This window comes from Barbus barbus, assembly GCF_936440315.1.
Source record: "Barbus barbus genome assembly, chromosome: 22".
NCBI classification, from domain to species: domain Eukaryota; kingdom Metazoa; phylum Chordata; class Actinopteri; order Cypriniformes; family Cyprinidae; genus Barbus; species Barbus barbus.
In genome coordinates this window covers 27131670-27156568 of record NC_136750.1, presented here as the reverse complement: position 1 = coordinate 27156568, position 24899 = coordinate 27131670, and the positions used below count along the sequence as shown (strand labels likewise).

At 36.6% G+C, this 24899-nt stretch overlaps 1 protein-coding gene across 1 annotated transcript in view; it reads left to right on the top strand.

Annotated features, from left to right (window-relative positions):
• The window catches only part of LOC306888705 (otogelin-like protein), a gene marked incomplete at its 5' end in the record, with an annotated part of 37926 nt that overhangs the window by 5603 nt on the left and 7424 nt on the right, over nucleotides 1–24899 (top strand). The window contains 39 exons of the mRNA XM_079447118.1: nucleotides 689–795; nucleotides 874–999; nucleotides 1223–1331; nucleotides 1530–1576; nucleotides 2300–2445; nucleotides 2521–2653; nucleotides 3036–3213; nucleotides 3460–3584; nucleotides 3952–4161; nucleotides 4252–4417; nucleotides 4533–4607; nucleotides 5335–5378; nucleotides 6145–6319; nucleotides 6424–6531; nucleotides 6860–6998; nucleotides 8671–8805; nucleotides 8947–9093; nucleotides 9182–9301; nucleotides 9993–10109; nucleotides 10449–10605; nucleotides 11823–11849; nucleotides 11945–12118; nucleotides 12905–13183; nucleotides 13478–13595; nucleotides 14543–14622; nucleotides 14737–15422; nucleotides 16436–16613; nucleotides 17319–17461; nucleotides 17554–17577; nucleotides 17679–17771; nucleotides 18063–18246; nucleotides 18670–18887; nucleotides 21279–21420; nucleotides 21558–21743; nucleotides 21826–22038; nucleotides 22891–22995; nucleotides 23080–23187; nucleotides 23573–23674; nucleotides 23787–23891. Coding sequence (XP_079303244.1) covers nucleotides 689–795; nucleotides 874–999; nucleotides 1223–1331; nucleotides 1530–1576; nucleotides 2300–2445; nucleotides 2521–2653; nucleotides 3036–3213; nucleotides 3460–3584; nucleotides 3952–4161; nucleotides 4252–4417; nucleotides 4533–4607; nucleotides 5335–5378; nucleotides 6145–6319; nucleotides 6424–6531; nucleotides 6860–6998; nucleotides 8671–8805; nucleotides 8947–9093; nucleotides 9182–9301; nucleotides 9993–10109; nucleotides 10449–10605; nucleotides 11823–11849; nucleotides 11945–12118; nucleotides 12905–13183; nucleotides 13478–13595; nucleotides 14543–14622; nucleotides 14737–15422; nucleotides 16436–16613; nucleotides 17319–17461; nucleotides 17554–17577; nucleotides 17679–17771; nucleotides 18063–18246; nucleotides 18670–18887; nucleotides 21279–21420; nucleotides 21558–21743; nucleotides 21826–22038; nucleotides 22891–22995; nucleotides 23080–23187; nucleotides 23573–23674; nucleotides 23787–23891 — 5729 coding nt within the window. The remainder of the gene's footprint in view (nucleotides 1–688; nucleotides 796–873; nucleotides 1000–1222; nucleotides 1332–1529; nucleotides 1577–2299; nucleotides 2446–2520; nucleotides 2654–3035; nucleotides 3214–3459; nucleotides 3585–3951; nucleotides 4162–4251; nucleotides 4418–4532; nucleotides 4608–5334; nucleotides 5379–6144; nucleotides 6320–6423; nucleotides 6532–6859; nucleotides 6999–8670; nucleotides 8806–8946; nucleotides 9094–9181; nucleotides 9302–9992; nucleotides 10110–10448; nucleotides 10606–11822; nucleotides 11850–11944; nucleotides 12119–12904; nucleotides 13184–13477; nucleotides 13596–14542; nucleotides 14623–14736; nucleotides 15423–16435; nucleotides 16614–17318; nucleotides 17462–17553; nucleotides 17578–17678; nucleotides 17772–18062; nucleotides 18247–18669; nucleotides 18888–21278; nucleotides 21421–21557; nucleotides 21744–21825; nucleotides 22039–22890; nucleotides 22996–23079; nucleotides 23188–23572; nucleotides 23675–23786; nucleotides 23892–24899) is intronic.

Below are 24899 nucleotides of genomic sequence, written 5' to 3'. Positions count from 1 at the left end.
CTTAGAACTAAAATTCATTGGGAATTCAGTAATTTGATCTTTTGCAATTATTATCTTAAAATGTGGGAACATGACTGTAGAAAATAAACATAGTGAACTTAGTTAATTGTAGCATACTAACAGTATTAATATTAACTTTTGTGCTAATGTTAATATTGAACATTTCTGTTTCATACATTTAGGATTTTAATTAGAATAAGCATTTCTCTCTGTCCGTCTCCCTTCTTGAGTATTTTTTTCTCCCTAGCTTATTTCCAGCATTCCACACCTCCCAATTCCAACAGGATTATGTTAATTATAGTAATGAAAATACCTTGCATATGGCAAAAGCCGCAGAAAGAGTGTTTGTGAATATATGTAGCCTATACTATAGGTATGTGTGTGCATGCATGTGTTTGTGCTTGTACTAGAATTCATAAGAGTTTGTGTGTGTGTGTGTGTGTGTGTGTGTGTATTGATTACAGTGATGAAATAGCTGCTGGAGTTTATGAACAGTTTCAGACTCAACTGTTGATTGAAGAGGTAGTGAGAGGATCATGTTGCAAGAGCATGTTGAACTTGCAGCTGTAGTGCTCTTACTGTCTCATATCACCATACTGAAAGACTTTTCCACTATGTTCTTTCTTAGAACCAGTTGTACTTTTGACTGTTTAGTGCTTATTAACCTTTATTGTTTTTAAATTTCTAGGTCAGATGATGAGGAGACATTTTGTCGGACTCTTGTTGAGTACACCAGGGCCTGTTCTCATGTGGGATACCCTGTCAGAGAATGGAGGGACAGTTTTCCTACATGTGGTCAGTCGGCTTTCATGTCATGAAGGAAACGCATGCCATAAACTTTGCAGCTTGTGATGTGAAATATTTGTGTTTCAGCGGACGGATGTGAGGATAGTTTTGTCCACAGAGACTGTATCAGCTGCTGCCCACCTACATGCACGTTTGAGAAAGAGTGTTTGGGAACCAATCTACACTGTCTGGATGGATGCTACTGCCCAGATGGTACAGCAAAACCAATAATCAGATGCTTAAATGGGCATGAAAATCATAATATTTGTGAATGTTTGCTATTATAAGCACTACACAAATAAGCAGTTTAGGGCACTTCAGAATGCATGTTGCAGTTATTTGTTGAACATTTTAACTTTAGTATGATTTTAGTGACTTCTTGATAGTGAACTATAGTTAACTACACATGGCTCTCTTTCTGTCTGGCTTTTTTCAGGTTTGATCTTGCAGAATGGCACCTGTATAGCAGTGTCTCAGTGCCCCTGTGTGTACCATGGCACACCATATCCTCTTGGTCATGTATTGGAGCAGGGCTGCACTGTCTGGTTAGAAACATCACATTTTTACTCTTTTACACCTAAAACATCAAACAAAACTTGTTTCCTTAATTTTTTTTTACCTATAGTTAACCGTAGTAGCTAATAATAGAAAACTGTTCCATAACAAATGAACTTGTCGTGTGTTAAATTAATGAATCATTTAAATCAATTAATGAATTAATCTAATGTGAATTACATTTTCAGTGTCTGTATGGGAGGAGTGTGGAACTGCACAGAGAACAATTGCTCTGGTAAATAAAAACTTTTGTATAGACCAGTTTTACAGAATAACATACCAAAACAGGCATCTTTGTATTTTAAGTATAACACCAAGTTCTTTTTACCACAATGTTTTGATATAGCTTTCTACTGAAACATTTGTCTTCGCCCAAGAAACTTTGTTTGCAAGCGAATGTTTTTTGTTTGGTTTTGTTTTAGTTTTTTTGTGCAAATGCAAAAGTTTTACGAGAAAAACAGAAACTTTCTCAGGTAACGCAAAACTTTTGTTTGTCATGTAAACAAAAAAGTTTTGCAAAGCTGATGCAAAGTTTTTTCGATCAAATACAATGTTTCTCGGAGGAGTGCAAAACGTTTGTGAGCAAACGCAAAGTTTTTCGGGCAAATGCAAACGTTTTGTAGGTAAACGCAAATGTTTCTTGAGCAAACACAAAAGTTTTGCAAGTGAACACAAAGTGAACACATGTACTGTATATGCATAGTTTCTCAAGGGAGCGCAAAACGTTTGCAATGAACGCAGTCTTTTTGTGTGCGAACGCAAAGGTTTTGTTAGTGAAAACAACATTTTTCAGGGAAACTCAACTTTTGTAAGCGAACGCAAAAACATAAAAATATTATTTTCCCTCCCATCTCATATTTTTGGCATCGCCATCTTCCCTTTGGGGCTGCATAACTTGAAAAGAATGTGTGTTCTCAAAAATGATTTTGGAATTAGATTGTTATTTTTTAACCCCCAGCGGAATGCACTGTAATGGGTGATGCACATGTGACCACTTTTGATGGGCGGATCTTCATCCACATGGGCTCTTGTCAGTATGTGCTAGTGAAGAGCCGTGGCAGCACCAAGTTTACTGTGACACTGCAGTACACAGCCTGTGGAGAGGTAAGACGAGTGTTTCTGGGTATGTTTGGTATCAAGATGTTTTGTTTGGGTTTAATGGAGTCTCTCGTCTCTCAGTCTCAGGAGCACTCTTGCATCCACTCAGTGACTCTGGTGGTGGATGAAGATGTCACCAGGCAGGTCACTCTCACCAGAGAGGGGGAAGTTGTAATTGGGGCCAGTATGGCTGTCAATTTGCCTTACTCAGATGGTAAGGTTCTCAGTTTTACATCATTATTGGGGTACTTTAATAATAAATGTATTCGAATGGCAGACAGCCTATTCATTTTGATGAACGCAAAACTGTGAGGGACAATCCTAGAGTATGTCTAATTTTCTCATTTTTACTAAAGTCCATCATCTTTTATTTCACATATCTAGGTTCAGTTCTGAACGTAGAAAGGCAGTAATAAATATACGTTTAGTTAGTTAAAAATGCTTATAAATAGTAAGATTAAGTAATAATAGTAAAAAGAATAAAGATATAGTAAAAAGCTATTAGTAGAGCACAATTACACATTTCAATATTTATGTTCCTTGAACAAATTTTGGATTAAATTGTATTTCCCGTTTGTTTGTTTTTTGTTTGTAAGACATGGTGAACGTTCGCCGGCTGACATCTTTGTTTGTGGGTCTGCGGTCTGTCTTTGGCCTGAGGTTTCAGTATGATTGGCAGGGTGGACGAATCTACCTTCAGCTAGACAGCACCTGGATGGGCTCCACACTCGGCCTATGTGGGACCCTCAATGGAAACCTACGGGATGATTTCCTGTGAGAAACGGAGGCTGATCCTCTGAATTTCTTTCAGCAAAACATTTGAAGTGTCTTTCAATAACTTTCTGGGTTGCATTATGCTTGAGTGTGTGCTTAACATGAGTAGGTTCGATTCCATGGGAGTGCATGAACTCATAGAATCATACATTAAATGCGATGTTAAGTCATTTTTGAATAAAAGTGTCTGACAAATGCATAAATGTAAATGCTTGATGTGTAAGTAAATGTGTTATTATCCTCCAGTTCTCCTGCTGGAATGATTGAAGGAACCCCACAGTTGCACATCAACGCCTGGAAAGTGTCTTCAGCATGCATAAGCCCTGTTAACATTCCTATTATCGACCCCTGTGAAATGAACCAACAAAATGGTACTTATGCTATCACTTTGCTTATTAGTTACATTATTCATGGTTGTCCTAAAAATTAGCTCTGAGGTTACAGAAGAGACCAAAACGTACATAGGTGCAGATGCTTATTTAGAATTTATTTTACTATAAGATTTTCTTAATTCTACATATTTAATTTTGTACGTACCGAAAGCTCCTGGAAACCATACTAAACTCTTTGTGTGTTTGCACACACTTAGTGAATAAAGCCTATTCCGATTCTGATTCTGATTGTTGTTAGATTCTGTGGCCTCCTAATCAAATTCTAATGAATTTATCTATCCTAATGTTAGCTTTTAATCTAATGTTTAATTTCTAGACTTTCATGCTAAAAAGGTTTTTGTTTCAGTGTTTTATGCTGCCCGGTGTGATGTGCTTTTGGAGGAGGTGTTTGCGGCATGCCATGCATATGTTAGTCCCAGCGTGTACCACCAGCAGTGCCGCTTCCAGGCCTGTCGATGTGGCAGCGCCTGCCTCTGCACTGCTCTGTCCCACTACGCATACATCTGCAACAAGCATCATGTCACCATCAACTTCAGAGCACACGTCTCTGAGTGCGGTTCGTTGCTCATACCTACATCTGTCTGCCTATCTATCTGTCTGTTGCATGAGTATGTTTAGGAGGTCGTTTGTGAATGCGTGTGTGTAGGTATGGTGTGTTTAGGAGGGATGATGTATCACCCGTGCACATCAGCGTGCGGGAAGACATGTCAGTCACTCAGCAGTGGTGAAGTGTGTGATGGCGACTGTGCTGAAGGATGCAGCTGCTCAGCGGGAACATTCTACGATCACGCTCGCCAGCGCTGTGTGCCGCTGTACGTCTGAATACACCAAATGCCGACAGCCACACCCTCGACTTGTAATTTCTGAATACTAGCTTATAAAAGGACATAGTTTCTCCTTTTCTAACTGGGTCTTGTCTCCTTTCAGCTCCCAGTGCCACTGTTATTTCATGGGTTCAGTTTTTCAGCCTGGTGAAGTGTCCTTCAGCTCATCTGGACCATGGTGAGTGTGTGGACATGGAGGATTTTGTTGTGTAGGTGTGCATGGTCTGAAGAGCTGAGTTCAAATTCTAAATGCATAATTTCCCAATCTTGTAATTTTTAATTATAATAATATTTCACAATATGTGACCCTGGACCACATAAACAGTCATAAGGGTCAATTTTCTGAAATTGCAATTTATACATCATCTGAAATCTGAATAAATAAGATTTCCATTGTTGTATGGTTTGTTAGAATAGGACAATATTTGGCCGAGATACAACTATTTGAAAATCTGGAATCTGAGGGTGCAAAAAAAAAATAAATCTAAATATTTAGAAAATCACCTTTAAAGTTGTCTAAATGAAGTTCTTAGCAATGCATATTACTAATCAAAAATTACATTTTTATATATTTACAGTAGGAAATTGACAAAATATCTTTATGGAACTTAACAGCCTAATGATTTTTAGTATAAAAGAAAAATCGATAGTTTTGACCCATGCAATGTATTGTTGGCTATTGTTACAAATATACCCGTGCTACTTGTGACTGGTTTTGTGGTCCAAGGTCACATATTACGGTTTTACTGTATTTTTGATCATATAAATGCAGGCTTGGTGAGCATAGGAAACTGATTATCCATACATAAAATGTGTGCTATTTATCTAATAATTTTTCTTTTTTTTATTTAACCTGTATATTTTTTATATTTATTTTGGATATTGCTGTGTTGATTTTTCTTTAGTCTCTGCAGAAATGGTCGTATGGAGTGTGTGCCTGAAGAGAGAGGTACATTTTTATTTTTTCTTTGCTCTATTTCATCAGTCTTTTGACCCTCTATTCACTTTCACCTCTATTTTCCCCGGGAAAAAAGTGTTTTCATGAGGGTCAGCACAGCAGTACATTCCTCAGAGGTAGCGCATTGAGCGGACTGAATGCTGCACAGATCTGAACCTCAGATACTCATGCACAAAGAAAGAGGGAGACTTGGGGGTTGGAGATAGCAAATTCCACGTTTTTCTTTTTTTTCTTGTCTTTTTTACTTTTTTTCCAGACTTTTTCAATGACAAAAATACTAAGACATTACTCATTTGCAAGATTTGGCTGTGATTTAAAATCTTCAGTACAGTATTCAGATGGCTGCATTATTAATATGTTTCCATTTTTGTTTTACAATTCAAACATTTCAGTCATTTAGATTGAACTGGTTTCCTGTTAACCCTAATTTATATCTTTTTGATAATTAATAGTTAGTGCAATCATCACTATGGATTTGAACACAACCCTAATTCAAATTGCTAAACATTGACGCATAACTCTTTCCGCATTGTTTTAAATGACACCTGAAGTCATGTGTCTTGTTGAAGAGAATGGAAACCATTAGTGACTTCTTTATAGTGAACTATAGTTAACTTCTTTTACACATGGCTCTCTTTCTGTCTGGCTTTTTTCAGGTTTGATCTTGCAGAATGGCACCTGTATAGCAGTGTCTCAGTGCCCCTGTGTGTACCCTGTGTGTACTTTCAACCATTCTCTTGCCATCCGTTTTTTTCAGAGCCTGAGAGAGGAGATTGTCCCAATGGAAAAGTCTACTATAGCTGCAGGAGTCAGAGTGGGCGTGGATCTTCAGGGGTGGGCGTGGCCTGTGAACTGACCTGTCGAAACCTGATGCTGAACCTGACCTGCCCTCCCATGACCCCATGTGTACCAGGATGTGGATGTCCTGCTGGGTAATCACTGTTGTCTTTGCATATGGAAGAACGGTTTTGAAAAGTATGCGTGTCTATTGACACCAGAGCATGTAATGTTACACCATCTTCTTCAATTGGTGCAGGCTAGTGGCTCATAATGGAGAATGCTATTACCCGGAGAACTGCCCCTGTGCATGGCTCGGTCTAGAGTATCTCCCTGGAGAGACAGTGGACACACCATGCTACCGCTGGTCAGTTTGTTTTAGTGTGATTAGATTCCATAATTCTGTTTTCTGTTAATGGGTGGTTCTTCAGTTAGTGGAATTGTTCTGTTCCCTGTCTGTGTGTCTAATTACTATTTCCAAATTAAGAGTGTTGAAAGATTATATATGACAGAATCTCTTTTAACTTTTAAAACGTTTCGTGAGCACCAAATCGGCATATAAGAATGATTTCTGAAGGATCATGTGACACTGAAGACTAATGAAGTGTAATGATGTCACTAATTGAACAATCATAGTGTACAGTATGTGTGTATATTTAAGTAACATTTCACTTGGTTTCTCTGGCTCTCTCCAGTGCGTGTCATCGTGGGTTCTTTAACTGCACCTATTCGCCATGTCCAGCGGTGTGCACCATTTACAGCGACCGACATTACCACACATTTGATGGCCTGGAGTATGATTATGTCAGCGACTGCCAGGTCTACCTGGTCAAGGTACTTCCTGAGTGTGCGTGTTTGTGATTTTTTTTTTTTTTTCAATTTAAAGCATATAATAGGTTACTTAAGCATAATGTATTTTACCAAACAAAATTGTATTCACCCCAAACTTTTAAATGGTATTTACCATTTTTAGGTTACAGGCATTCCTGTATATTTCCCACACTTCACTGTAAATATAACCATCTGTCATTTAAAAAACCAATAGTGGTCGACAGTTTTACCATGGTTTCTGGACATGTACCATGGTAATAGTGCTTTTTTGTGTGGGTAAGCTTAAATGTTAGAGTAAGCATATCTTTGTGTACAAGTGCTGTAAAACGGTGACGATCGTTTGCCTTGTGTGCTGGTCTTAGGACCAAGTGGAGAGGTGCTTACCACTTTGCCTTCAACAAAGGGTGTTTCACCGGGTGAACGTGTTGCACCTTTAAACCGAAGAATTTTTAACGAAGGGCCAAAGAGTGGGTGCGTGTGTGTGTGCTCTCACACATTGCAGACTTCGGTACGGACGGATAAAGTAGCAGGAAAAGAGATCTGTTTCTACTGCCACTAATCTTGGGAAAATCAGAGGGGATTTTTAATTAGAACAGGGCTGTGGTAATGGAGCCAGAGTTAATGTCAGTCCCAGCACAGAAACTCAGCAAAGAGCCACACATAACAAAGAGCAATCTGTTTCCTATCAGCCTACGCAATGCAACTACGCTACTGCCCTTAATGACTGAGAAAGTGTGTATGCATGTGTGTGTCGTTTGTGTATGTGTGTGTGGATGCTTAAGATGCAGGTGAATAGACTTTGGTGTCTCCTAAAGGCCAGCGATTCTCTGAGGAGTCTACTGATCTACCCGGGGGACAGACTTTTCCATCATGACAAAAAGAAATGGCTTTAGTCACACACACATGCACGCACACACACACACACTCACAACAACGCACTAGGTTTCGTTACTTAAAATATGATACAGCACGGCATTGATTATTTAAATATGTCACTGTTCAATGTTAAATTACTTTCTCTTGTCCTTGTTTAATATGCAGATATACAGATCTATAATTAAGACATTCATTGGTAGATTTCCTGAAGAGCGTAAACAAAGTGGCTCTGTGGTGCTTTCAAAACATTGTTCATTTGAGAGGTCTGACATAACAGCTTCTTGCTCAACCAATGGGATGAGACTGGGATGGGATTACTGTTCAAAAGATTACGTCTCTTATACTTACCAAGGCTGCATTTATTTGATCAAAAATACAGTAAAAACAGTAATATTATGAAATATTTTTACAATTTAAAAGAACTGTTTTCTATTTGAATATATTTTAAAATGTAATTTATTCCTGTGATGCAAAGCTGAATTTTCAACATCATTACTCCAGTCTTCAGTGTCACATCATCGTTCAGAAATCATTCTAATATGCAACAGTTGTGCTGGTTAATATTTTTGTGGATACAATGTTTTTCTTTCAGAATAGTACGTTCAAAAGAACACTATTTACTTGAAATAGATATCTTATAAAAAATGTCTTTTTGATCAATTTAATGCATCCTTAATAAAAAAGATTAATTTCTTTTAAAACATCTTAAGGAAAGGTGTTGTTTTTCAGAGGTAGAAATGATAAAGTTTCATGTATCAATTGCACAATATAATTGCATCAATCTTGTATCTAAATGTAGAGTGTTGGTGAGACAGAGGTGTCCATCATGGCTCAAAATAAAGATTGCTATGAAAGTGGCATTGTCTGCATGAAGTACCTCCTCATCTATGTTGGACTTACTAAAATCTACTTCAGTGACAACTCTGGTAAACCTGTGAGTAAAAGACATATCCCATCTATAGCTGATTATTGTCCTTTCATAAACTAGGAGACTGGAAAGTGTTTCCATGTTATCTTGTAGTCTGTATTTACTGTAATCTGTGTTGATTTGAACTGGTTTGTGTTTGTCCTCCAGAGCACATCTACTGTTGTGGGAAGAGGATATGAGTTTCAGCTATGGGGTGCAGGATACTACACAGTGGTCCACTTTCCTGCTCAAGATCTGACCATTTTATGGGACCGCAAGACCACTGTCCATATTCGTGCTGGACCCCAGTGGAAGGTCAGAGTCGTTCTCTCTGAATCAGCAGTATAGTTTAATACTCTATAAACCTTATTTCTTATTATAATGTATTTGACTGTGTTTTTAGGGTCAGATGAGTGGTTTGTGCGGAAACTTTGACATGGTAACAGTTAATGACATGACCACTGCTGGACATATGGAGGTCAGTAACGCACAGGCCTTTGGAGACAGCTGGGCTGTTGGACAGGTATGACACTTCAGGATACTATGAGACTGGAGTACACTAAATGTACACTACTGTTCAAAAATTTGGGGTCAGTAAGATTTTTCTTTAAAAGAAATTAGTTGTTGTTTTTTTCAGCAAGAATACATTAAATTGATAAAAAGTAACAGTAAAAAATGTTTATGCTGTTACCAAAAAAAAAAATATTTTAAATAAATGCTTTTGAACTTTCTGTTCATCGAAGAATCCTAAAAAACATATCACAGTTTCCAAAAACAATTTAGCATTACAACTGTTTTCAGCACTGATATAGTTAATGAGCAGTAAATCAGCATATTAGAATGATTTCTGAAGGATCACGTGACACTGAAGACTGGAGTAATGATGCTGAAAATACACAGGAATAATACAATTTTAAAATATAGTAAAATAGAAAACTTAAAAATTGTTACAATTATTTTAAATCGAAATATTATTTTCAGGTTTTACTGTATTTCTGAACAAAGCCTTGGTGATTATAAAAACCTTGTTTCAAAAACATTTAAAAAATCTCACTGACCCCCCGGTAGTGTATTCTTCAAATTGTTCATGCTAACCGTGGTTTCTGCCATTGTTTTATTGCTAGTGTAAAATCATAGTAAACTTTACTGTACACTGCCGAGTTACACTTGAAGTTTAGATTGACTAAACAGCTTTCATGTGTTTATGTGTGCAGTGTGAGAGCGACTTTGTAGTTCGCAGACTGTGTGAAGGAGATCTCAGTCGGCAGCCGTATGCTAAGCGGGAGTGTGCCCTTCTCTACAGTGACGTGTTTGCTCCATGTCACAATGTGGTGAGCAGCTCTCCTCTGGGGTTTCACCACACATTTGGCCTACAGATAAAAAGGCCACATCTTACCCACAGCCACACACAGGCTGGAAGACGGCATCAGATAGACACACACACTGTCTGCGATGAACCATCTGATAGAAAAATAGAGATTTTTTTGCCGTTCAATATCTGGCCACTAGGAGGCTGTAAAGGTTAAAGCTAGAACATTACACCATTTACACATTCAGGTGGAAGTCAATAGTCCTGAGTGTGTGTTGCATAACCAATTGTGTTTGTGACAGGGTAATTGCAATTTTAGGGATCCATGTATTGTGTGTAACTAATCCTTGTGGTCCCAAAGGTGGATGTGACCTGGTTTTATAAGAACTGTCTGACGGACACCTGCAACTGCAACCGTGGGGGTGACTGTGAATGTCTGTGCACCAGTATTGCAGCATATGCACACAAATGTTGTCAAAATGGTGTCACAGTGAACTGGAGATCCCCCAGCGTGTGTCGTGAGTACAAGCACACACATGAGGAAGCAAATGAACTTTTGACCCCTTTGTGCTGTCTGTCATTGAGGTAAATGGGTCAAAGCATCAAAACAATTAAAGTTTAATACAGCTTCAAATTAGAATGTGTCCTGTTTAATTTGATTTTTATCTGAGCAAAAAAGAATGAAAGTCATAAATTTTTACCTTGATTTATAGAAGACACCCACTTAAATGTCATTAAGTGTAACAATAGATCACATACCAAGAAGTCTTGGCAGGCATATTTAGAACCAGAATCATAAGATGACATTAAAAGACTCACAGAATCACAGTGCAGCCCCCAAAACTAATAAATTGTCATTTTAAATCTTTACCAATCTTTGCCACTATCCTACAAACCACTAGGCTTTACCCATTTGTCAGGAGTTCTTAAGTTTTTAATCATTTAAAATATAATGAAATTTAGTATGATCACATTTTCTTTTATATATTTTAATAAGTACAAGTCAGAATGAGTATGTTATTCCATTTTTACATAAATATGTATCGGTTACGCTGATTGACGATGGAACATTATTTTACCCATATTTTGACATTTCATGTTCACAAAAGTTATTTAAAGTAGACACTTAACTTGCATTTAATATTCTTTCTATTAATATAAAATAACTTTTTTAAAATTTAATTTGATGAGGACACCATCATGGCCCTAATACCCACAGACAAACTAACATTCCTAATGAAAGTGACGTGACATGGGGCCAAGTATGGTCACCCACACTCGGAATTCGTGCTCTGCATTTAACCCATCCTAAGTGCACACACACAGCAGTGAACACACACACACACACACCCGGAGCAGTGGGCTGCCATTTATGTTGCGGCGCCCGGGGAGCAGTTGGGGGTTCGGTGCCTTGCTCAAGGGCACCTCAGTCGTGGTATTGAGGGTGGAGAGAGCGCTGGACATTCACTCCCCCCACCTACAATCCCTGCCGGCCCGAGACTCGAACCCGCAACCTTTGGGTTACAAGTCCAATTCTCTTACTCACAAACCACATTCTGCTCCTCTTTGCTGTCAGGATCTGTTTATATAATCAGACTTTGATAACTTATTCTGTTTCAGTTGCAGATTTGTCACATGTTAAATGTTCAGCTAATGCTGTTTCATGTTGCTTTTTAAGCTGCAAACTCATAATACAACATGATTGCAGCTAATATAAGTATTTTTCTTTTAACAGCATATGACTGTGAATATTACAACCAAGGTAAGAATGATTTATTCTGTTTATTTGCCTAGAATAATTCTGTAAGCACCAGAAGATCTTGGCACTAACCTTTTTATTTATGTATGCTTGTTTAGAGTTGGGAGAGGGTCCGTTTACTCTGTCCAGCGCAGAACAGAATGACTCTGCATGTGTGTTTGGGGCAAATGTGAGCAGTGGTGAAGTGTTTCCCTTTCTGAGGACCAATGCTCAACCCAGCACCATTTTCCACTTCATGATCACAACTGGACTATATAAGGACCGAGCTTCCAGTAAGCACATACTCTTCACTTCAACAGCAAAACAAATAAGTTAAAGAAATCGCAGAAGAAAACATGCTTAAATGCAAAATAAAATGACCTGGTGTTGTCATTTTGTTGGAGTGGATCGTTTTACATTAAATGCTGCTCCACACAACTCCATCTTTGCAAGAGCTGTGAGTTTGGGTCACTTACAACATGGATTTGAAAACGCAATGCACAAACCACGTTCCCAAATTTCTGATGAGAATCATTTATAAATCCCTTGTCAGCAAAAGAGAAGTCTCTGCGGTTTTCTGTCAAAATAAAAGCTCTATATATTAAAAGAAATTAATATTATATTAGTATATTAATATTAGGATTGTAATTTGACTTGTACTGTAAAATAAAACAGTAATAATAATTGTTTTGTATTTTACAGTACGATAGTATTAATTGCCATAGTAATGTATTTCTTGAGAATGAGAGAGATTCTTAATTGATTTCTTAATTGAGATTCTTAATTGATTTGTTCGATTTTTATCATTGAAATAATCAAATTTAAATATTATTTTGAATAATAATTATTATTAAATGTCATTTTTTGTTATTTTACATTACAGTAGTATTATTGCAACTGTAATATTTCTTTATTGATTTATTTTATTATTTATAATTTCAAATAATAATAATAATAAACGACTGAACAAAATTAACCAGCTTCTGAAAAACATTATACATGGTTTATCTCTGCTATTTATTTTTAGGTTGAATACTAGCATCTACTGATGTTGTATTTGGTATTTTGCACTGTTTCAGGACTTCCTGTTGTATCACTGGAGTCTGCAGAGAGGCCCAACTACTTTCTGTGTGTTACTGGGAACCGTGGGTTACGATTGGAACACTGGCAGCCTGGGGAAGAGTTCAGACGGAAGGCGACCTTCATCCACCACCAGGGTCTGTGGTTACCTGGGCGATCGTCCTTTGAGTTGCAAAGTCAGAAGGGTGTCTTCCTCACTCTCTCTCATACATACGCACGTGTTCAGAACTACGACCACTCATACACCTTCAAAATCAGCAGCAGTTTTATTATTGAGGGTAAGACCGTCTGCAAATATCTATATATCAAATACGCTGTGCAAAATAATATACATTTTCTTATCATCAGGCCCTACACTGATTGTGGAATGGATATAGATATAGTGCAGTGTATTAAAGAGAGCAGGCACACTTATTGGAAATGTGGAGTTCTGCTGATGCATGTCATTTAAGCTCATATTACACCAAAAATACACTCAATAATCTCCTATAAAAGAACAAGCTTACCAACCTCATTTGCAGTGCTTTCTCTTATGTCTCTAACGTTATGATGGCTGTGTTCCTGCATTTTAGAGAGCAGTTTTGTGATCCCCTACCGCTTGATGTGCGAGTGGAAGTATCATGCATGTGCCAGTCCATGTGTGAAAACATGCAATGACCCCGATGCCACACGCTGCCAGTTTTTACCTCCGTAAGATCATGTGCATATGCCAATACAATAATATATGTGACAGTTATACGAGGTGCTTGGTAAGGCAGGTGTTATACATTGTCATGTTTTACTACAAAATCAAAAGGAAGATATTTATGAAAATGAAGTCTTTAGGACTTAGGGACGGGGCCTCAAGATGACAAAAAAAGATGAATAAATTATTAATATATTAAAACAATCAAACTAATCTAATTTAAAATGCAAAAAACACTTGTAATCTAGATGTAAACTAAAATGTATATATATGTTGTATAAATAAAATATATAATAAAAGTAAAATTATTTTATTAAAAAAATTAATAACCTCAATAACTGTTGTTTTCAACTGAAGAACACACAGTACAGTTCTTGAAACTTTTGAAGTCACGAAATCAACACTCGCAGATTTCGTTTATGAAAAAACTTAATATAATACAAGCCTCTTTATCATAATTACAGCAAAAATACTAAAAATAGCTTATAGCATGGAGCCTTTGAATATTGTGTTGCTCAAAGAGGAACCTCCAAGTCAAAAAGTATAAGAACCACTGCTTTGGGAGCATTACGAGTTTTGCTCTGTGACATTATCATGGTAGTTAATCACTTAATAATCAGTTAATACACTTAAAAGCATACTTTTGTTAGAGTAATGAAAATCTAATGAAAATTGTCAATGAGGATTATAAAGTAAAATAAAGACTAAATCAAAAAACTAAATTAAAACATCTGGACACATTGCAGTAATTTTGGAGTGAGAATGTATGTGTTTGTCATGAAAATCAGGTCACAATGCATAAAATGTTAAACAGGCTACATGTTCTTTATCAAACTCCAATATTAGGAGGAAAATATGAACTAGACATATTGTTATGAGATTCACCCGCACAATTTCTTCAGAAAAAGTAAAAGTCCACATCAGTTGTCTTTCACTCTGTCATTTGGTTTAGAGTTGAAGGTTGTATTCCACGTTGTCCCAAGTCTATGCTGTTGGACGAAGTGACCAGGCGGTGTGTTTACAAAGAAGACTGTACGTGTGAAACCCTCATTTGCATAACTTTCATCATCATCCTCTCTTTTCTAAACATTTATGCACACTGTTAGATTTGTCTTAGCACCTCTGTTGTTTCTGATGTGCTTGCAGGTGTGATACTATCCCCAACTCCGACTCCTTACATGTTTGTGACCCGATCAAACAGAACCACAGCGCCTCCAACCTCTGGTCCTACAACCACAGCTACAACCACAACAAGTCCCTCCACCACAACGGCAACACCAAGCACCTCTCCGAGCACAACTGCAAGTACTACAATCATAACTACACCTTTGGAAGCAGATGATATAATTGGCAGCCCAACTACACCCACATCACCACCAACCACAGTCTCTTCAACTTTGGCCACCACCACCTCCACTGAAACTCCCACAACTCCCTCTCCACTAACCACAGAACCCCCTCTAGTCAGCACTGCCCCACCCACTACAGGGCCCATAACGACAGTTTTTACCACTTTATTATCTACCTCGACCACAGAGGTGCCAACCACACCCGAGCCCACCACTGAACCAGAGACAACGTCTCCAACAACCACCGTCCCGCCTGTTACAACCACTACTGTCATTACAACCGAGACCACAACTTCAGAACCGACTTCAACAACCATCACCACAGAGATAACATCTGAATCCACAACAACCGAGGAGCCTTCGACTACCACAGCAGCAGTACCAACAACCTCAGAGATATTGCCTTCACCCTCCCCTTCACCTGAGACAGCAGGAATAACAACAGTGCTTCCTCCGTTCCTTCTACCCACAGGGCCCTGCACAGTAAGAGTTTGTGTGTTAGGGTTGGTCATTCTTATTAAATATTTTAATATTATAGTGTTCAGTGATATTCATGGTAAAATATGCTTTAAATATTGAATGGTATGATATTCGTAATGTTCAGTTCTGTTAATGGTTTATGAATAAACAGTGAATGAATAAGAGCCATAACACAAAAATATTCAATGGACAAGACATCTTTCTAGTGCTGTTATTGGTATCTAAAACTAAAACAAATAAAAATAATTTTCATTCATATCATTAACTAATAAAAATTTAAAAAGCTCATAACAAAATCAGTCTTGATCTCATATGTTGAATTAGTTTGAATCAGTTTAATAACTCACTAACTGAATCAGAGAATCGCTTGTTGACTCACTCCTCATTAAAATGAACAAATGAAACGCTTTTACTTAACTGTACGTCCACCTAAGACTCGTCAAGTCTCGTTACACCCTTAAATTGGTGTAATTAGCCAGTGGTTCAGACAACAACTTGCAGGTAAAGATTAAGAATCAGAGAATTGTTCAAATCTCATTCCTAGTATGTCTGAGTGTTCTAAGATAAATATGTTTCGCCAATGATATGTTTTGATTAATCTTTCCTGAGATATCAGTGATGGATTCAACAGAGTTGACGTCTCCCATCTCCCTCCCTGACCTGGATACCTCTCTGACACATTTACACACACATGCTCATAAATATTCACATCTTCAAGATTAGTCTGTAATCCACATAGGGTGAACACTACTTCCAGTCTTAACTCCTTGTTCTTGAGTCATTCCTGTCCAATTGCCAAGATACTGATTTCCTGAGGGAAGAATCATGAGTTAAGATGCGGTACAGTGAATAATTGATGAATCTGTCATAATATAACACAAGAACGGGCATCAGAAAAGATAACTGGTCAATGCGTACTACATGAAATCACCCCAAGATGCCTTATATAGTTTTTGGTGGTGGAAAGGTTTATGCGCTGTCTGTCTCATGAATGTCTCTGTTTTGTATCCATACAGCCTCCATATTCATTACGTGTGGATGAGTGCAGTGAGTACATCTGCTTTAATGGACAGCTCATGCTGCATAATTCCTCTCAGCACTGCAGATACAACATCAGCCAGCCACAGTGCAACCTGCTGGGTACACCGATCCAGATCAACACAGACCCTTGCTGCCCACTGTGGCAGTGCCCATGTAAGATATACACAGCTTTGCTCTAGATGGGAGGTGTTTATATCTGTGGTATTTTAGTAGTAGTTATATACTATTATAGCGTTTATTAATATTTTAAGTAAGCTTTTATTTATATATACGTATATATTTATATATATTTTTTTTTTCATTTTAAGTTATTTTTTGTATTTTTTTATGTTTCTACTGTATGTAGATTTAATTTATTTTCAACTTCTTTCAGTTAATTGCAAAAGCAACATTTCTAATTGTAATTTTTTTAAAGTTTAAAAGTCATTCTAAATTGATAAGAATATCCACAACTATAATGATAATAACACAGAGAAATTATATCATTGGAATCACTTTCAAAATATTTTTTTCCAGTTGATGAATGCCAAAAACCTTGACAGCCAATCAGTCTCCATCCTGCTTTAAAGAGCTCTAGCATTTAAAGCGGCAGATGACAAAACTGCAGCGCACGCTTATAATAAACATGGTCATGCGTTGGTGTGGACACTAATAAAGTTATCTTTATAGTTATAGTTCTTAGTGTGAACAGGCCTTAAGTTTTTCATCTAATATTTATTTTTTATTTCAGTTACTGAAAACTATTTTTCATAGTTTTAGTTAACAATAACAAGACTGATTAAGTTAAAGCATCAGCATCAGAGGCATTAAATGGCTTATTGGCTTTTAATGTTTGACTGTGTTTGTGTGTGCTGTCAGGTCGCTGCTCTATAATCTCTGATCTGCGTGTGATCACGTTTGATGGGAATAATGTGGCTCTGTATGATATCGGTTCTTATATTCTGGTTCACCTGCCCAGAGAGAAATTAGTCGGTCACATTGAGAAATGTCCAACCAGTGAGGTAAACCCATGCTATCACACTACCACGAAGAAATGTACTGTCTTCTATATATGCTTTTCACATTTTATTAAATGCTTGACTTTTGCTTCCAGAGTGTGAACTACATCAGAAGACCTGTAAGTGTGTTGTTAGCTTATTTATGTTAAAATGTTATCTACTCTATTATAATCATCCTAATGAGGATCACAAGCTCTTTTACCTTCTCTCTTCCTGTTAGACACCCTCTGGTGGAACCTCTGGTCTGTGTTTTAAGAAGCTTAACATTACACTACAATCGTACAGAATTATGGTCAACCGCTTGGACCGGAAGGTAATGCTGGCAAGATTTTACCTGTTTAGTCATGAAGTTATGTTGTTCTAAACACAAAATGCAAAGCTGTATTTTTAGTAGATATTATTTCAGCAACCATTAAATAATATAAAATAGTTTGTTAAATGAGTAAAATCCAAGAAAATATCAATTGAAATTTGTTAACCTGGCAAAAGAAATTCTTATTTAAAAGTCAAAATTGTATCATAATTTATTCATCTTGTGTCTCCGCTTAATCGTGGCTCATAAAAGTGATTTATGTAGTTGAGTAACAATAATTTGATCTGACAGGTTTTGGTGAATCAGATTACGGCACGCCTTCCTCTTACAAGGCAGAACCTCCATATTGATGACACTGGGACCATGTATATCATTAATACACCTGGTGGGATCAACATAAAGTGGTACCACAGCACTGGCATCATGGTCCTACAGTACACGGCTCCTGATAACACCTCCACTAGGGGACTCTGTGGTCAGTGTGCTGTACTTGCACTTTGTAGACAACTGTGACCATGAAATCAGGAAACGTTGACTTTCTTAATCAGTATCAGTGATCTTATTGTGCACCTATGCATGTTTGTGCTAAAAGAAAAATACTTTTTATAATCTTTCATCAAAATGAAAATTTTTCTGCTGATGTAATCAGGTTTCATGGATAGATATTTGTAGATATATAATATCCTACTTTTCACAATATGTCCAAACTTGGATAAAAAATGTCCCACCCAGCATGAATATTTATTTAGTTTCATTCTGAAATATGTCACATTCTAGAAGCTAAATGTGTTTTTTCATGTTGCTTTTAATAATTTAACATTATAATTTAACGGTCATTTGTGGTCATGTAAGTATGTTTGATGTATTTTGTACCAGTGTATTTTGTTTTCTTTCTCAGGATGTTGTGATGGTAATCCAGCTGATGACCTGCGGCTGCCCAACGGTACAGTGGTCCGGGATATTGAGGACATCCCAGTATTTCTGCACGGATGGATGGTGGATACATCAGAGGATACAGATTACTTCCGCAGAGTGGGAGACAACTGCACCACCGGCAACTGCTCCAAATGTTTCACCATGCTCAACCAGAGACCTTTCTCTAAATGTCACCACAAGGTATACACAGTACACACAAGCTTGAATACATATTAATGTGCATCATACCATTTATATCCATTGCTTTTAATAAGCTATTTTTAAATGCTATTGATTAACGATAGCTATAAAATCTTATTTAGCTTGTTCACATTTTAAATAATTTAATAATCATTACATTTTTGACATACCTGTACATAATTTGACCCATATACTGTGTTAACCCTTATAATGGTGTTGTTTTACCCTCTTTTTCCCCATGTTGTTATTTTTGACTAAAACTAAAACTATTACAGATCATTTACATTAATTCAAATAAAACTGAAATAAATATAATATAAATATTAGATTAAAAACAGGGCTCTGAACCGGTTCAAGGAATGAAAACGAAAACCGGAAACAAACGGAATTTTGACTGCAACCGAACCGGAAACAGAAACGAACTTGTATAGTTCCGAACAGAATCGAAAATTTGAAATGGCCATTAACCGGTTAATAACGTTATTTTATCGTTCCATTTAATATTTGAAATTTGCTGTCAACCAATCAGGAATTCAAGTAGTACAGACTATGCAAATGTGATGATGACGCATCCGAGTGAAATGCCCGCCCGCGCTCAGCTGTGAACCCTAGTCGCAACGGCAATTAATTCTGCTACCATCTGTTTTAATGGGATGTAGCAAAATCTTACAGGGTAGGACAAATTGTCAGAACACCGTTGTTAGCGTTTATCCGACGACATTGTAAGATGGATTCAACAGATCTTACGCACCTGCGGCGCTTCTGTGAACGGCGAAAACACAATAAAACTATAGGCTTACATAAAAAGGAATATATATGCCTATAAATATATTTCACGTAAATCATTGACAGATTAACAAAACGAAAAAAAATATATATATGCTGAGTTAGGCCTACGGTTCATTGTGACGCATTCAGCGTTCTCAGGAAGGAAAACGAGACGGCAGAAAGTAGTTTTCTTTATTTTGTAAAAGCTTTACAGTTTTATTTTACAGTTTTATTTGTTTTGCAATAGCTTGACAGTTTTGAATGATGTCTTGCATCTGTATAACCAACCAGCGTTGGTATGGCCATATCGCGCTGGCGCCTCACGCGCACAAAGACACATATTTTTGCGATATTGCAGTCAGTTCATTATCAAAATAAAATACAGTTAAAGGAACGTATAAAAAGTTACAGTGCTCCGTTGTCCAATCTGTTGAGTTAAGCGTGACCACCGCCTCATTGTGCTGTTATTGCCGATGTGAAGGGGATGATGTTTTACGTCGATGAAAGTAAAAGCCAATAAATAATATTTTAGTATACGTCGAGAATATGGAAACATTTGGATTTGTGCCGAGTGAGAGAGATAGGCATCAGTTTCACCTTTAATTTGTTTTTGGATTGACGTTTTTATAGCCTATAGGCTTTAGCCTTAAGTTTAGAGGATTTGTTGTGGAGAGAAACTAGTAACTGTGTTTATAATGTTTGTAAACGTTTTTGATTTACCGGCATTTTACCCTACATAATTTCTGAATAATAGCCTAATAAAATGCGGCGCGGCTTAGCCTTTGGTTTTTTTTTCCTCAAAACGCAATTTTATACAAGTAGCATTTTTTTTTATTATTTTACAATTTGCAGCAAACATTTTTAAATATCTTAAAAAATACTTTAATGTCTTTAAAGCATTAATAGATTTTTTTCTTTTGTTTAGTAGCCTACATTTAGAAATGTAAAAATCTAGAAAAGATGATGCTGTATTGGCTGTGACTAAGCGCAGCGGGTTAAAATACCATCGCTTTCTGTATTTTTTTCTTTCTTTTTGTGTAAAGAAAACACTGTACTTTATTATTATTATTATTATTATTATAGGCAAAGACATTTTTAAAAATAACGGCATTAACCGCTATTTTTCTACTCGAACCGGTTTCGTAACGGTAATATACAGAGGAGCGCAGGAACGGAAACGTTAAAATATCGATTCTGCTCGGAGTGAACCGATTGACTTTTGTTTTTCGTTTTCAAGCCCTGATTAAAAATACAAAAAACTTTGAAATTTCAAATGTTGCCTTGGCAACTGAAATAAAAGTTAATAAAACCTAAATAAAAGTTTGAAGTTGAAAAGTTGAAGTACTCAAATTACTAAAATAAACATAAATCAAAGCAAAATAGAAAAATAGTAACAAAAGCCCATAAAATTACTAAAGCAAACAAAAATATTAATAAATACTATAATAGTATATAAATAGTACTAAAACAGCACAGGTTTCTTTTCTTTAATTTGACGTTTTGATCATATTCTGGGGAAATTTAGATAGATTTTATCCCCACTGGCTTGTGAAACTTCATACTTACCCTACATGTGACTTGACCATTTTATATTGGATTATTTTTCCAAATGTTGTTTTGAAGGTTTCTCCAGAAAACTTCTGTGATAAGATATGGGCTGGTGACCTACATTATAAAGAGCATGAGTGTGACTTCCTGGCTGCTTATGTGGCCATTTGTTACACGCATCAGATCTGTTTCAGCTGGAGGAAAAGCAACTTCTGCCGTGAGTGTGTTTACAGATACTCTACCAGTCAAATGTTTGAACGCATTTTCATAAAGGTTTTTGCTTGAATGCTTAATTTTCGACTGGTAGCATATATTTTTTTACATTTGCATATTTGTTTGTGTTTGTACATGCAGCACTCAAATGTCCTCTTGGGAAAGAGTATAAGCCCTGTGTGAATACATGTCAGACTCGGACATGTCAAAACCGAGATTACTATGAAGAGAGCACCTGTTCTTCTATCAGAGAGGAGTGCGTTTGTAAAAGTGGTACCATCCTGCACCGAGCAGACTCTGCCTTCTGTGTCACCGAGGAACAGTGCGGTGAGAATGCCACTCTATATGTTTGCTCACATGAAAAATAAAGTGCTGTTGTGATAATGGCCTGTTATTTCCATGTAATCAGTGTGTACGGACAACGATGGTGCTCCTCGGGCCCCGGGTGAGGTGTGGAACGGCTCTCTGCGTGGCTGCTGTCTGTTCAAGTGTCTGGAGAACGGGAGTGTGGTTCCTGTGGAACCCGAGTGCAGTTATGAACCTGCCCCGCTGTGTGAGAGGGAGGGAGAGTATGCAGTCGATGTGCTGGAGGAAGGAGTCTGCTGTCCTAAGAAGATTTGTGGTAAAAAAAAAAACACATGGATGTATAATTCATAAATCCATCAGAAATAGTATACCATCCTGGTACATTTGATGTACTATTTTTTTTTTTTTTTTATATATATATATATATATATATACTTTGAGCTGGAAAGTTCTAATCTCTAATGCTAATCTCACATACAATATGTACTACAGTTCAAAAATTTGAACTTTTTTTTTTTCTTTTAAGAAATTTATACTTTTACTCTGCAGTTGAGCATTAAATTACTCTAAAATGACAGCGAAGAGAATAAATGTACTGTATCACAGTTTCCACAAAATAAAAAAAAATTAATCAGCACAACTGTTTTCAACATTGATCGATTTAATAATCAGAAATGTTTCTTGAGCAGCAAATCAGCATATTAGAATGATTTCTGAAGGATCTCTGAAGACTGGAATAATGATGCTTAAAATTCAGCTTTCTATCACAGGAATAAATTGCATTTTAAAATGCATTACTATAGAAAACAGTTATTTAAAAATGCGGTATTATTTTACAATATTACTGTTTTTATCAGTCTTGGTGAGCACAAGAGACTTCATTCAAAAACATTAAAATTGACAAAAATCTTCATTAGATACACGCAAAACATTTCGATTTTATCTTTCTGCATGAAAATGAATTATCCTGTTTGTTTGTCCCCTTTCTCTTTAGATATGTTTATTAATTTTATTTACCTGTTTTTGTTCTTGCCATGAAAATAGCCTTAGATGCCGATATGGCGCATAACATCCAAATAAATAATGAAAGAAATCAGATATGCACATTAAAAATGCACAGTATTTCCAAGAAAATATGCATGACTGATGCTTGTGTCTTTGTGTGTAGAATGTAACCTCACCATCTGTCAGAGTGAAGTGCCCAGCTGTGAGAATGGAGACAAGCTGGTGATTGGCTACAGCGCTCTGTCCTGCTGTCCCGAATACAGATGTGGTAAGGCCTCATGTAATCCTTACTCTGATTGGCTGTTTATTTAGTCACTGGACTAAGATTAGACTTCTGATTGGTCTCTGATAGAATGTGATCCGCTGGCATGTCAGAGTGTTCCTGCCCCGATCTGCAGAGAAGATCAGTTCCTGGTGGAGGTCAGAGGGGCACACGCTTGCTGCTACAGCTACATGTGTGGTAATAATATATTAGAAATACTTGAATACTAAGACATTCTCATCTCTATGCTGACAATGCATTCATTTTTGTATTAAATTATAATTGATAAAATAATTATCAGAAGGTTATGTTTTTTTAGGATTTAATTAAACTGACACACACACATATATATGTATATATATCATTTAGGACTAAACATATGATTTAAAATAATTAAAATTATTAATTGTGAAGCCTGTATATAGTATATATAATTCACTATAAATGTATATAAATACACAAAGATATAAAATTATTGATAATGCTTTAAAATATACATTATAATATAAAACATATTTGCATAAAATACTCTTTTGTGATTTTATTGTGGCATACTATAGTAATAATTTGATATCTTTTGCAGTGTGCGAGTCCTGTATTGACCCTGTACCATTGTGTCTGCCTGGAGAGATACTGGCTGTGGATGTGAACACCACTAATCACTGCTGTCCACAGTATCATTGTGGTAGTTATAACAATCACACAAGCAGTCACTGTACTGAAGTGACCAGTCATTTTGTGTTTCGTAATGAAAGGAGAAACATGACGTGATTAAAGGCTGTGTCTTGATCTTTCAGTGTGTGATATGAGTCTGTGTCCTGAGCCCAGTGTGAGTTGTGCTTCTGGAGCTGTGCTGGTGAAGAGACTTGTGCAGGACAGCTGCTGCCCAGAGACGCACTGCGGTACTGGACACATGCACACTTACCTAGATATCTAAAAAGCGACATCCCTGTGACTTCTTTTTGTTTTTAAGATAATCAAGATAATTATACTTACTACAGAATAACCCTTACTCAAACCCTCAAATTCTCCTTTTGACATTTTAGAAGGCATTATTTTGTCTATTATTCCTTCAGTGAATTAATTTTTGTTGTTGTTGTTGATTTAGAAAACTTCTGTGGACAGTTTTTCAACAGTTCTCTCCTAAATAAAGCTAAACTAAAACACACAGATGGAGAAATATTACACTAAAAAGTAACATGCTATCGGCATGTGTTTTGGCACGAGTATAGTGTAAATTGCAAGATATTCTGTGTACACTACCATTCAAAATTTTGGAGTTTGCAAGATTTTTAAGAAATTTATTAAGAAATTAATATTATTATTTAGCAAGGATGTAAAAATTGATCAAAAGTGACAGTAAAGATATTTGTAAATGTTCTATTCATCAAAGAATCCTGAAAGCACAGCTATTTTCAACATTTCAGCAAATCAGCATATTATTTTTAACTGAAGACTGGAGTAATGATGCTGAAATTTCAGCATTGGATCACATTGTAATGTGAAATATATTACAATAGAAAACAATAATAATATTTCACTATATTACTGTTTTGATAAGTAAATGCAGCCTTGGTGAGCAAAAATAATAAAAATCTTACCCACCCCATACTTTTAAGTGGTAGGTTATGACTTAAAGTTCCATGTAACGCCATCACTTTACTATGGTATTGCAATGCAAGTATTTTTTATATACTTACAGTTTCATTTGTAACATTTGTTGTTTTTAGAATGTCAGTGTCACAATGTTACACTTCCTGTCTGCACTGCGGTGAGTGTTTTAAAATGAATACTGTGTGTATATATAGTGCATTTTGTTGCCATAGTGAATTCTCCTGTAACCACAGTGTTATACCGTGACCTTTGTGTTAAAGGGTGAAATGAGAGTGGAGGAACCAGACCCTGGCGGC